Raw genomic sequence first — 14,445 nt, forward strand, 5'->3', positions numbered from 1 at the left:
AAAAATACAAAAATTAGCCAGGCGTGGTGGCAGGCGCCTGTAATCCCAGCTACTTGGGAGGCTGTGGCAGGAGAATCGCTTGAACCTGGGAGGCGGAGGTTGAAGTGAGCTAAGATGGTGCCATTGCACTCCAGCCTGGGCAACAAAAGCAAAACTCCATCTCAAAAAAAACAAAGTGTGAAGTCAGCTTTCATGATGTAAATTTTATACAGGTACTCCCTGATTTATGATGGGATTACATCCTGATAAACCCATGGTGAACTGAAAATATCACAAGCCAAAAGCGTGTGGCTGACAGGGAGTTGCAGTTCGCTGCCTCTGCCTAACAGCACAAGAGAAGTAAGGTTTCTAAGAAATGTGTTTGCTTTCACACCACCGTAAAGTAAAAAAAACATTAAGTCTAAACCATCTTCAGTCAGGGATCGTCTGAATATGCAATTTCAATACTGTGTTTTTCTGTGTCAGGAAGAAAATATACCAAATAGTTATCAATAATTATCTCAGAGTTAGAGATGATTTTCTCCTTTAACTTTTTGTATCTTCCTAATTTTTTACAGTAATAATGCAAAGGGGGAGTCTAGAGAAGCTTTTCTTGTTTTTTGTTTTTGTTTTGTAGAGATGGGGTCTCACTATGTTGTCCAGGCTGGTTTCAAACTCCTGGCCACAAGCAATTTTCCTATCTCAGCTTCCCAAAAGCTGGGTTAACGGGCATGAGCCACTGCACCTAACCAAGGAGGAGCATATTTTTTAAGCAACAGCCATTGGCACTTTAGATTCAACCCCCAACCCAGCACTGTGGCCTGTCATCCTTAAAGCTGTCCTAGACATCGGGCCTGTGGAGCTCCCAGGAGTGGTCACTTTGGTGTATAAGCTGCTTGGGGCCATCATGAAATGATTTTCTTCCCTCAGATTCTCAAAGGTCAGAGGACCCAGGAGCAAGCAAGGAGATTCTACCATGTTCAGAAGCAGAAAAGTTACTTTTGGCCACGGCAGAATCATATAAAAGTTAGTTTGTGTTTACAAAGAGGGGGGTGAGGTGCCAGGAAGAGCCTCTGCCAGCCAATGTGGATATATTTTGATCCTTCAAATACACTACACATTAAAATGTCTCTACCCTAAGGCATTGACAGGGCCAGAAAATAAAATGTTTTATCAGTCAACTGGCGTCAAGGCAAATCTAATGACAATTCGCTCCTTGAAATCTACACAAAAGGCTTTTAAAACGAGTTTATACCTAAAATCCTCCTCACTCATGATCAGATGTATTTTAACAATCAGTTAACAAAGTATATGCAAAATGATGACGATTACCTCTTCCTTTTCATGTAGCATAATATGCGCTTTGAGACTAGCCACTCTGGAGAATTTCTTGTTACACACAGGGCAGGTAGGATCTTCCCCGCTGTGAGTGCATTTATGAAGTGTCAGGTTGAATTCAACATTAAATGTTTGGGGGCACTGGTCACATCGATGTGGCTATTTGGAGAGAAAAGTGAAGAAGCCACTGAAATACAATCTTTTCACAGATGCTTGTTCAATAAATGTTATGAAAATATTAACAAGTACCATAATGTACAGACAATCTACAGAAACTTCTGAAGTCTCCTCTGGCCCTTAAGTCAATAAATCCAAAACAAACACAGTCAAGCACCTGCTAGAATTACTGAGAGGATTATAAGGATGAAAACACATACATACGCGTAGGAAATATTTCTAGTAAGAAATGCTGTATATAAGCTGTTTTCTTTCAACGAGTGTAAGTGTTTGACAATGAAACACCTTTCAAAGATAACCTTTAAAACATGTTATTAAAACATACTTCTGTGCCCAGGCACAGTGGCTCACGCCTGTAATCCCAGCACTTTGGGAGGCCAAGGCGGGCAGACCACTTGAGCTTAAGAGTTCGAGACCAGCCTGGCCAACGTGGTGAAACCCCATCTCTACTAAAAATACAAAAATTAGCCAGGTATGGTGGCGGGCGCCTATAGTCCCAGCTACTTGGGAGGCTGAGGCAAGAGAATCGCTTGAACCTGGGAGGCCAAGGTTGCACCACTGCACTCCAGCCTGGGCGACAGAGCAAGACTCCGTCTCAAAAAAAAAAAAAAAAAAAGTTTCTTTCTCCATGTGTTTGCATGACATGGGTTTGTGTTGAATGTCTAAATATGCATGCTTACATTTGCCATTTGTAAGGGTGTATGGATACTGGTGTTAAATGAACACACAGAGAAAGAAACATATTCTAATAATGTATTCTCAGTGTTTGCTTCCAAACATTTTCTCTGTTAAACTTTTCTAATTCATTGAAATAATAGAGTTCATGATGAATCTTTAAAAAAAAAAAAAAAACTGCATATAAATTTATTGGATTGTAGTCTGAAAAATTTCAACTCATTAAGTTGGATTTTTCCCATTTCTGACCAACTACACTATTATAAACAAAATCACTGCAAGCAGGCTGGGGGCGGTGGCTCACGCCTGTAATCCCAGCATTTTGGGAGGCCGAGGTGGGTGGATCGCCCTGAGGTCAGGAGTTTGAGACCAATCTGGCCAACATGGCGAAAGCCCGTCTCTACTAAAAACATAAAAATGAGCCAGGTGTGGTGGCACGTGCCTGTAATCCCAGCTACTTGGGAAGCTGAGGCAGGAGAATTGCTTGAACCTGGGAGGAGGAGGTTGCAGTGAGCCAAGATGGTGCCACTCTCCAGTCCAGGCGACAGAGTGAAACTCCATCTCAAAAAAAAAAAAAAAAAAAAAAAAACATACTTCAAGTAAAATAATCATACAAAATTTTACTAGATTTTAACAGAGTTGCTTATCTAGGTCTAAGATTTTCCCAAAATGGAAGGTATTCTTCTATTCAATTGTAAAAAGATAATCACTGGTATTTCTTGGTATTTCTCTCTGAAGTGACAAGATCCTAATGAGGAATAAGTCAGTATCTTCAGATTGTCAAACCTGAGAAAATAATACTGGTGCATACTGATATATTATATTTATATATTATCATAGCTATAGCAGCACCATTTGTGCTGAAAGTCAAGCCTGAGACGGTCATATCCCGTTCTCTAAAGGAGGTCCCTGGTGTTTTTCTGGTCTCAAATGGCTCACTAGCTTACATGCTCCTACCTAGAGAAAAGTTGACAATCACTTTTTTAATTATAGTTTTAACTGCCACTTTCCATCTATCAGGCAAATCATTCCATTAAGGCACTAAAATTCTTGACATGTCCCACAAGAGGTACTGCAAAAAAGAGTTCAAATTTCTATTTAAGATAGTATTTAATATTTGCTCCCTCCTGAAATACAACCTAAAACATCTATAATACCATTTTTAAATGCAAGATCACTTAAAGATAAAACTCTCCATTGCAGAAAAATACTTCCAAACACACCACTTCTATGTTCAGTCATACAGGAAATTGAAACTACTTTTAAAAAGTCGTATTTTTTAAATAATTATTTGTCTACAAATAAACAACTTCAATATACAAATTCACCAGGACAAGCTCTCACTCTCTCGTCTTACCAAATAAATTCTAACTTTTAAAAAGACCAAAATATTTCTTTGTACAACATAAAATGTTCTACTATTTAGGAACCTAAATTAAAAGTTTTGATTTTACTTGTTCATTTTTACAATACCTCCAGTTTCAACGCTCACATTCCTGACATCACCTTTGAAAATACATACCTTGTCATTTCGCTCGTGATCCCTCATGTGGCGTTGAAACTGGGATTCTTTTGGAAAAGATAGTAGACAGATTTCACATTTATGGAAGTTTGGAACTTGATAGGCATAATTAGTGTTCTCCGCATTCAATGTTAAAACTCCATCTATAAAATTGCATAAGTATAGACAATAAATACCAGTTGTTATTTTTATCACATAAATAAAACCAAATTATTGGTTATTGTTTAAAAACAAAATTTTATCAGAGATTTATGAGAGATTTAGATGAAATTAATGATATACTGAATTTTTTAAATTGACATGTTTTAAAGTTAGAAATGAGAAACTTTGAGATGACTAAGATATGGGACAACAGAATTCTAAATACTTATTGGTGGGCTTTTCAGAAGCTTAAACTAAATTCCTGAGGCTTCACAGTCACACACACCAAAACACACAAAAGCCATAATGATGCTTCTTAAACCATGTGAACCTACCGAATAGTGTTTCAAAGTCACTACAAACCACTGACACATTTCACCTCCAAATCACTTTAAGATTCTATCAATAATACACATTGTTTCTTAAATCACTCAGTAAACAAAACTCTAGTAGAAATATTAAAGCCTTTAAATGCTAATTCACAAACTCAATGTCTCTCAAAACTGCTGCAAAACCAGATTAAGTCAAAAAGAAAAACTGCCACGTGCAGTGGCTCATGCCTTTTATTTCAGCACTTCGGGAAGACAAGGGCAGGAGAATTGTTTGAGGCCTGGAGTTCAAGATCAGCCTGAGCAACACAGTGAGACTCCATCTCTACTAAAATTAGCTAGGCATGGCGGCACGTACCTGTAGTCCTACCTATTCGGGAGGCTAAGGGGGAAGGATCTCTTGAGACCAAGAGTTTCAAGCTGTAGTGACCTATGATCGTACCACTGCACCCCAGCCTGGGCCACAGAGCAAGACCCTGTCTCTTAAAAATAAAACCTTTGCTCTCTCATATATAGACATGGCTTAGGAGGTTCAGGAAGACAAGAGATTGCAATGCCTCAGACAATCCTCAATTTTTACAAAGAGTTTCTATAAACCCACCCAGGTGAAGTGCTTTTAACTTAAAAAGTATTTTCGGCCAGACGGGTTGGCTCACGCCTGTAATCCCAGCACTTTGAGAGGCCGAGGCAGGCGGATCACGAGGTCAGGAGATTGAGACCATCCTGGCTAACAAGGTGAAACCCCGTCTCTACGAAAAATACAAAAAATTAGCTGGGCATGGTGGCGGGCACCTGGTTCCAGCTACTTGGGAGGCCGAGGCAGGAGAATGGTGTGAACCCGGGAGGCGGAGCTTGCAGTGAGCCGAGATCACGCCACTGCACTCCAGCCTGGGGGACAGAGCGAGACTCCATCTCAAAAAAAAAAAAAAAAGTATTTTCAAGTAAGACTATATACAACAAATAACATACTACAGGATAATCACAAAACTCGTCTAAAATGCCATAAAATAAAGATGCCCTAAAGCTCTACAATTTTTTAAAATAAATATACTTCAAGTATTGTAATTTGGACATAATATGTAATATACTTTGCTATGTGAAGACCAGAAATACGTTGCACACAGCTACTTGTATCAAATTTGATCCAAAAATATTAGACTTCAGAAATTTGGGAGTAGAGTACGGGGTAAGCTGAAGAACCAAGTAGCTCAGGAAAGCCCCTTGTTCTCACGAGTCTGTGTGGTAAACACAGGCACTCAAAATGTTCTATAGACCTTGAAATCTTTGTTTTGAGAAAACAGCCTGCAGTTCCCATTTCTGCCAAAAGTCTCCTGGTGGAAGGTTGAATCTGCCTTGTAGCAAGGACCTGGAGATTCCAAAGGACAGGAGGTAGGTGAAGCCCACGTGGGACGGGCACAGAGACAGGGTGGAGGAAGTCAGCAACAGCTGCAAACATTATTCTGGCAGAACCTTGAGAAAAGGCAAATTCTGGCTTCAAGAAATACAATGCAATTCAAAAGACTGCAATTTCATACATAAAAAGTGCGTCTACTAAGAAAAAGATACGCATAATTTTTATTCCATTTATTCTTAACTATATTCACATCCTGTTCAAAGACCATACTTTCAAAATTTCTACACTAAAACTAATAGTAAATGTTTTATGACTTCCCAGGCCCAAATAAAATGATTGTTGGGGCCAGGCATGCTGGCTCACGCCTGTAATCCCAACACTTTGGGAGGCCAAGGCAGGCGGATCACGAGGTCAGCAGATCAAGACCATCCTGGCTAACATGGTGAAACCCCTTCTCTACTAAAAATACAAAAAAAAAACAACCAGCTGGGGGTGGCGGGCGCCTGTAGTCCCAGCTACTCAGGAGGCTGAGGCAGGAGAATGGCATGAACCCGGGAGGCGGAGCTTGCAGTGAGCTGAGATTGTACCACTGCACTCCAGCCTGGGTGACAGAGCGAGAACCCATCTCAAAAAAAAAAATTAATAAATAAAAATAAAATAAAATAAAACGATTGTTGGGACCATAGCAATTGATATACAATCCCCTTGGAAAACTGTGTAATATGGTAAGAAATAGTTTCGAGGTTAGGAAGAGACAAATAAAATGTCTGTTGAAAATTGTTTTTTTTTTTTAGACGGAGTCTCGCTCTGTCGCCCAGGCTGGAGTGCAGTGGCCGGATCTCAGCTCACTGCAAGCTCTGCCTCTCGGGTTCACGCCATTCTCCTGCTTCAGCCTCCTGAGTAGCTGGGACTACAGGCGCCCACCACCACGCCCGGCTAATTTTTTGCATTTTTTAGTAGAGACGGGGTTTCACCGTGTTAGCCAGGATGGTCTCGATCTCCCGACCTCGTGATCTGCCCGTCTCAGCCTCCCAAAGTGCTGGGATTACAGGCTTGAGCCACCACACCCGGCTGAAAACTGGATTTCAAGAACACAGTTACAAGTGTTTTAACCTAAAGGCTGAGTACATTAATAAAAGAGTTCCTCAACTTAATTTCTGAAATGCAAAATTAAAAAGCTATCTCAGGACGATAAAACAATTTTCACAGCCTCTATGTTGAAAATACTTAATATGTTGACCAAAAATGAGAAGGAATTAACTGAAATTGATAGATAAAACCCTAGGAGACATGAACTATATATTTAAAATTGAAAAATGATGTTGAGGCTGGGCACAGTGGTTCATGCCTGTAATTCCAGCACTTTGGGAGCCCGAGGTAGGTGGATCACCAGACATCAGGAGTTTGAGACCAGCTGGCAACATGGTAAATACTCCCTCTCTGCGAAAAATACAAAAAGTAGCCAGGCTTGATGGCGCACGTCTATAATCCCAGCTACTAGGGAGGCTGAGACAGGAGAATCGCTTGAACCCAGGAGGCAGAGGTTGCAGTGAGCCGAGATTGTGCCACTGCACTTCAGCCTGGGCAACAGAGGGAGGCTCCATCTCAAAAAAAAAAAGAAAGAAAGAAAAATGATGTTGATTTACTTATGAATTAAGACTTTTCCAGAAAAAGAGTTATCTTAAGAAGCAAGACGTTGCTCCTTAACAAACTCAAAACATAATAATTTCAGTGAGTCTCTTCTTCCAAACAGTGATATAACACAATATTAATTTGGTTCACACACAAACTTAAAACAATAATTCAAATTAAAATATGACTGGAAAATTGTTTAAAAACAACAACATGGTTTTAGTTTCCACACTGAGCATAATTTTGAAACCCAATGGCGGTCTAGATTCTCGCTCTGCCTAGGGGCACACCTTTGTACAGGGAGCCGGTTCCCTTCGCTCTGGAGAAGCACCTTCCACCCTGACACCTTCCTGCCAGGACGTGGTGGCCTCCACTGTCCCCACTTCGCTTGCTTTCCTTCTGCTCAGAGTCAGCCCTTTCTGGGCAGTGTCCCAGGCCTCAAATAACACCTTTGGTCCATCATGCCTTCAAGTTCATTCAAATTTCTGGTCCCCAGAGTATCTGTTGTTCAGAAAGAGGTCTATTAAATTAATGCATCCTGGCTGGGCATGGTGGCTCATGCCTGTAATACCAGCACTTTGGAAGACAGAGGCAGAACTGCTTGAGGCCAGTTTGAGACCATTCTGGGAAATATAGTGAGACTCTGTCTCTATTTTTTAAAAAGAGACAGAGTCTCTTTAATTAATGAATCCTTAAATAAGGGCTTTTAACTGAGAGGAGCCCCAGCTAGGCTGCAGGAGACTATGGACCCCTGCTGGAACAGCATACCCACACCTGCACATATGCACATATGTCTCCACACACCTCCGTTGTGCAGGGGTCTCTGCAGCCACAGAGGTCATCAAATCCATTAGGGGACCAGTGATCAAAGAAAGATGTGATCAAATGAATGACCGCCTCTTCATGGAGATGGCTTTCTGGGGGATAGCTGCATTTTTTTTTTTTTTTTTTTTTCAGACGGGCATTTTTTTTTTTTTTAACACAGAGTCTCGCTCTGTTACCCAGGCTGGAGTGCAATGGTGGTGTGATCTCCACTCACTGCAACCTTCACCTCCCGGATTCAAGTGATTCTCCTGCCTCAGCCTCCCAAGTAGCTGGGATTACAGGCGTGCACCACCACGCCTGGCTAATTTTTGTATTTTTACTAGAGACGGGCTTTCACCATGTTGGTCAGGCTGGTCTCGATCTCCTGACCTCGTGATCCACCTGCCTCTGCCTCCCAAAGTGCTGGAATTTCAGGTATGAGCCACTGTGCCCAGCCCCAGCTGCATTTTTTTTAAAGGCAGCTAAAAGAAGGACTTGAGGTTTTTAGCAGGAGACATTCCTAATGCCTCCCAAGTCAGAATACGTATTCTCTGCCGCTCCTGCACAAACACACATACCAAAATACGCACAAAACTGCCTGCGTTTAACCGTTATCAAATCCAAGATCTAGAACAGTACTTTTCAGCTCTGTGTTTCTGCCCCCTAAGAAGACAGAGGGTAGGTCACTGTAAGAGTTCACTGTACACAGGGGATGCATATGTAGAATTCCAAGGCAGTTTACCCACACAGCCACCTCACACATAAAAATATGACCACTGTTCACTTTATTCACCCTTTCTGCTACCAAGAACTTTAAACTATCAAAATTAAACAAAAACGGATTGCATAATGAGCAGCTTTGTTTGCCTTAAGTAGAGACTAGTTTCAAAATCAGTTCAAGTTTTTATATAAATATTCTAAATAAAATAATAGCCATCTACCACCCCCAAAAATAAGAAAGCCTAACTCAGAGTTGTGCGGAATAAATAAGACAATGTTTCCTGTAGCTACTGGGACAAGGGCCTGCCAATAACTTAGGACCAGGGCCATCTCTTTATTCAATGCCCTACCCATCACTCCATAATCCTGCTATTCCATGACTGTATTCAGGCCTGGTTTGTCATGACTTGGAACTAGATAAGCTACCTTAAAAATTGCTCTTCTACCCCAATCAGGCCCAGCAATCAGGCTAACCAGCTAAATCTTACTGGCAAAGTTCTTTTATGCCCCGCCTAGAGACCCTACATTAATCTATAGAAAATGTCTATTTACTGTATGCTGAGTTCCAACAAACTGACTGCACTTACAGCATTCCAGGGATTTAACTCAGATTGGCCTCTTATGACAAACTCTTCAGCAGTGTGCATTTAAAATCTCAGTTAGCCATAAATCTTGATGATGTATTTCATATTAAAATGAGAGATATAACAGTTTCAGTTTCTGAGTACTTTCTAAAATAATTGAGCTAACCCCCAAGCTTTTTTTGTTTTTACATTTTGAATAAAAATCGTTCTAAAATATGGTTGATCTTCCTCACTCTGCTCTCAGTGTGCACCCCCCTCAGAACCCTACTCCGTCATCCCCTATTCCTCCAAGACAACAGCCCTCTGGCCAGGCACGCACACCGCTCCTACACTCTCATCCTGAGACCAGATGCTGTCGTCACAAGTACGCCTGGAACACCTGACAGGCATCAGGCCACTCCAAATTGCTATCACTTTAGGTCATCTCTACTATCCTTTCTCTACTTTTCCTTTTTTTTTTTTTTTTTTTTTGAGATGGAGTCTCACTCTGTCACCCAGGCTGGAGTTGAATGGTGCGATCTCCACTCACTGCAACCTCCGCCTCCCAAGTTCAAGCGATTCTCCTGCCTCAGTCTCTGGAGTAGCTGGGATTACAGGCCTGTGCCACCATGCCTGGCTAATTTTTGCATTTTTAGTAGAGACAGGGTTTCACGACATTGCTTAGGCTGGTCTCAAACTCCTGATGCTGCCTTGGCCTCCCAAAGTGCTGGGATTACAGGCGTGAGACACTGTGCCCGGCCTCTTCTTTAATTTAAAACTCCCTTCTACCTTCTTCCCTGTGATGGGATTACAAGCGTGAGCCACTGCGCCTGGTCTCTTCTTTACTTTTTCTTTTCTTTTCTTTTTTTTTTTTTTTTTTGAGACGCAGTCTCCCTCTGCAGCCCAGGCTGAAGTGCAGTGGCACAATCTTGGCTCACTGCAACCTCCACTTCCCGGGTTCAAGTGATTCTCCTGCCTCAGCCTCCTGAGTAGCTGGGACTACAGGCACACGCCACCACACCGGGCTAATTTTTGTATTTTTAGTACAGACAGGGTTTCACCGTGTTAGTCAGAATGGTCCGGAACTCCTGACCTCGTGATCTGCCCACTTCTGCCTCCCACAGTGCTGGGATTATAGGAGTGAGCCACTCTGCCTGGCCTCTGCTTTTATTTAAAAGTCCCTTCTACTTTCTTCCCTGTTTCTACTGCTTCTCCCACATTTGTCAGCATTCAGGTTTTAACACAGTTGGACTTTATCAGGTAAAACTCTGAAGTGTTTGGATCCTGGAACCCTTTCTGCTTCACAAAGCCTGGCATGTAATGTGTACCTAACAAATACACGTTAAATATTTGGAGATAGATTGGCGCTAATGGCTTTTTTTTAAACCTTTTCCCAGTTGTCTGAAGCTCCCAAAACCAATTTATCTGATTCTCACCTTTCAGTCTTACTGGCTCATGCCCTCCACCTCAAAACTGCCTACATTAGATTGAATTTTTCCAGCTTGTTAAGTACCTTTTGACTCTTCTTATTTTATACACACATACCTGGGCCACGTGGTGTTCCCAGGAGCTGGCTGAAATAAGTCTGCATTATTTTCTTTGTAGAGTCCCTCAGAAAGCCAAATGCTCAGACTGGGTAACAGCACCAGCCACAGGTACCCGCTTTCTTCCAAGAAGGAGCACTCACCTGTCACTCAAAAGCACCTGCACTGAGAAGGAGGGAGAACCAGAGAAGACCCCTGCCCTTTCTGAATTTTACCAATTATCTATTCAAATGTATGTACTCATAAGTGGGTACTCAAATGGAAATGAAATGTAACTCATATGGAAAATTCACCCTAACCTGTATTCAACAGGAAAAGTAAGATGTTTTGAATAGCATCACTTCTTTTTTTTTTGAGACAGAGTTTCACTCTTGTTGCCCAGGCTGGAGCCTGGAGTGCAATGGCGCACAATCTCTGCTCACCGCAACCTCCGCCTCCCAGGTTCAACCAATTCTCCTGCCTCAGCCTCCCAAGTAGCTGGGATTACAGGCATGCGCCACCACACCTGGCTAATTTTGTATTTTTAGTACAGATGGGGTTTCTCTATGTTGATCAGGCTGGTCTCGAACTCCCGACCTCAGGTGATCCGCCGACCTCGGCCTCCCAAAATACTGGGATCACAGGCGTGAGCCACTGCACCCGGCCCGTATCCCTCATTTTTTAAAGAAACGTCAACTCCCTTCAAATACTTGCTTTACTACCTATAAATTTGTATTTCTAAAGAAAGACTACAAACTTGGGTAGATGTACGTTCAGGCACTACACACACAGTACCCAAATTGAACAAAACCACAGCATATTAAATAATAACAAAGTAACACCTTAAGTGTCTATAGTCTCACTTTAACCAGAACTCTAAGAATTCTAGGCTCAGGACCTGAAAGTAGCAGGGCCTTTCTAAAAATGATCCAGCAGCATATGGCAAAGTAGAGTGCTTCCGTTGACGATGCAAAAAACTAATTTTCTATATACAGCATAATTTCTTGTTTTGTTTGCTGTCATTATTCTGTCTTCACCTCTACAAACATACAATTTGTGTGAACATCAAAACAATACACATATTAACTTTTAGATCAAGTAGAGCTAAAAAGCGCCAGAGGACTGTGGAGGGCCCATTCTGAGATTCTGTCCCCATTTTCAATAAGACGTGCGTCTTGAAAGGTGGGTGTCTGCACACCAAAATGCGGGTACACGGCAGAGACTGGGAAGACGCTGAGGAATACAGCACTTGGAGTCAGACGGCTTGAGGGTGAGTCTCATTCCTGCCAAGTTATGAGTTGTGAGTCTCCAGCAAGCCGAATAAACTCTCTCTCAGCCTGATTCTTCACCCAAAGATAAGGATAGTGATTTCTGTCCTACCTACTCACAGGGTTGTTAAGATCCAAGTTATATCATAAATGTGAAATAACGTTTAAAATACTTTTGAAGGTGCACACCCATCAGATGGCTACAATTAAAAAGACAGACACTACCACAGATCGATGAGGAGATGAAGTAACTGGAAATCTCATATACTGCCAGAGAGCATGAAAATTGCTATAGCCACTCTTGAAAACTATTTAGCAGCATCGACTAAAGCTAAATACATGTATAACTTATAATCCAGCAGTTCCACTCCTAGGTACATCTCCAACAGAAATGTGTGTGTGCACTGAAAAGCCATGTTTAAAACATTCACAGTAGCCCAGTTTATAACAGCAGCAACAAAAAACAACACAAACGCCCTCCAACAACAGAATGGGCAAACATGTTGCAGCAGATTTTATGATGGAATACTAACAGTGAGAACGAGCAAACTTCTGCTCTACACAAAAACATGGATGAATCTCACATTTTTACCAAAAGAAGCCAGATGTAAGAAAACAATCTGTATGGTTTCATTTTATTTCAAAAGTTCAACAAATAGGCAAAACTAACCTATGTTGCTAGAAATCAGGAAAGTGGCTAGTCGCAATGAGGAGGGTCCTTACTGGGATGGAGCACAATTAAGATTTCTTAGGGTGCCACTGTCTTCTTTCTTTTTTTTTCTTTTTTTTTTTTTTTTTTTTAAGACAGAGTCTCACTCTGTCACCCAGGCTGGAGTGCAGTGATGCGATCTCAGCTCACTGCAAGCTCCGCCTCCCAGGTTCACGCCATTCTCCTGCCTCAGCCTCCCGAGTAGCTGGGACTACAGGCGCCGCCACCTCGCCTGGCTAATTTTTTGTATTTTTAGTAGAGACGGGGTTTCACCGTGTCAGCCAGGAGGGTCTCGATCTCCTGACCTCATGATCTGCCGTCTCGGCCTCCCAAACAGCTGGGATTACAGGTGTGAGCCACCGCGCCCGGCCAGGTGCCACTGTCTTCTTTCTTAATCTAGGTGCTATGTAAGTGAGTTCTCTTTGTGAAAAATTCATTGAACCAACCACAATTTCTGTTCTTCTCTGTGTGTTACATATCAATATAGTTTACTCAAAAGTAAAGTGCTATAATACATAACTTTCTTTTCTCTTCCTGTCTTTTCCTCTAGATTGGGGGTCAAGTAACTATGGCCTACCCTTTTTGGTACACAAAGGTTTGCTGAAACTCAGGCATATAGCAGATCTGAGTAGTTACAACAGAGGCCGTACAACCTACAAAGCCTAAAACATTTACCATCTGACCCTTGACAGAAAGAATACTTGCCAACTCCTGCACTAAACTGTAAACTGTGACTCCATCTGGAATCATAGCCATCACGACTGCAATCCCTGAAATTTCCACGACTTTCCACAGGTCACAGCACTCCTCCCACCACAGTGAAGTCCCTGAGTGATAAAGGCATTAAAGGTTTATATGCACTATGCATTATTTGCCACAGTAAAAAACTCTAATGTTTACTTAACCACAATCTCCCTAAAGCTGATAAGGCCCTTTGTCTTAGTCATGGGAAAGACTGGTTGTTCTCCTAAATAATAATTTTATGAAAATTAACACAATAAAGACAGTTGTCTCTTTCTCACTTCTGTGCCCAAGACCAATGTACTTCACTCCACGTTTTTAACCCATCCACTGAATGTTCTCTGCCAAGCATTTTCAAGCTGGTAAGTGTGATGATGATGAGTATTTGAGCCTAGTTTGCTGCCCAATGATGCAAAAGTATATATTTTCTAAAAATGTGCAGTGTCTTCTAAGTATGACATGTATCACCAGCAATTTGTGAGGTGACATTAAGTGACACACAAATAACTAATTCTAATGGCTATCTATTCATTTTAATGTGTCTTGACATAAAGTATCATTGACACATCAAAACAGTATGATATATTGGCAAAAGGACAGAGACACTAGTGAGAGTTCAGAAGTAAACACATATATTTATCATCCATTGATTTTTGACAAGAATGCCAGTACCATTCAATGAGGCAAGAACAGTCTCTTCAATAAATAGTTCTAGCCGAAGTGGATATACACAGGTTAAAAAATGAATTCAAAGCCGGGCGCGGTGGCTCAAGCCTGTAATCCCAGCACTTTGGGAAGCTGAGGCGGGTGGATCAACTGACATCAGGAGTTCAAGACCAGCCTGGCCAACATGGTGAAACCCTGTCTCTACTAAAATAACCAAAAATTAGCCGGGCATGGTGGCACACATTTATAATCCCAGCTACTCAGAAGGCTGAGGCAGGAGAATTGCTTGAACCCAGGAGGCAGA

General features: G+C 41.7%; 1 protein-coding gene across 5 annotated transcripts in view; it reads right to left on the bottom strand.

Moving 5' to 3' along the window:
- The window catches only part of ZNF236 (zinc finger protein 236), a 160,793-nt gene that overhangs the window by 130,258 nt on the left and 16,090 nt on the right, over positions 1-14,445 (bottom strand). For 4 of the 5 annotated variants that reach the window (XR_013408317.1, XR_013408318.1, XM_028837782.2 and 1 more), the window contains exons 2-3: positions 3,692-3,834; positions 1,312-1,476 (exon numbers count right to left, since the gene is read on the bottom strand). The exons of the other annotated variant lie outside the window; for it this stretch is intronic. Coding sequence is in view for 2 of the 4 variants with exons in the window: in XM_028837782.2 (XP_028693615.2) it covers positions 1,312-1,476; positions 3,692-3,834 (308 nt within the window). In the remaining 2 variants the exon portion in view is untranslated. The remainder of the gene's footprint in view (positions 1-1,311; positions 1,477-3,691; positions 3,835-14,445) is intronic. 5 annotated transcript variants of the gene reach the window in all.

The sequence above is a fragment of the Macaca mulatta genome, chromosome 18, assembly GCF_049350105.2.
Source record: "Macaca mulatta isolate MMU2019108-1 chromosome 18, T2T-MMU8v2.0, whole genome shotgun sequence".
Taxonomy (NCBI): domain Eukaryota; kingdom Metazoa; phylum Chordata; class Mammalia; order Primates; family Cercopithecidae; genus Macaca; species Macaca mulatta.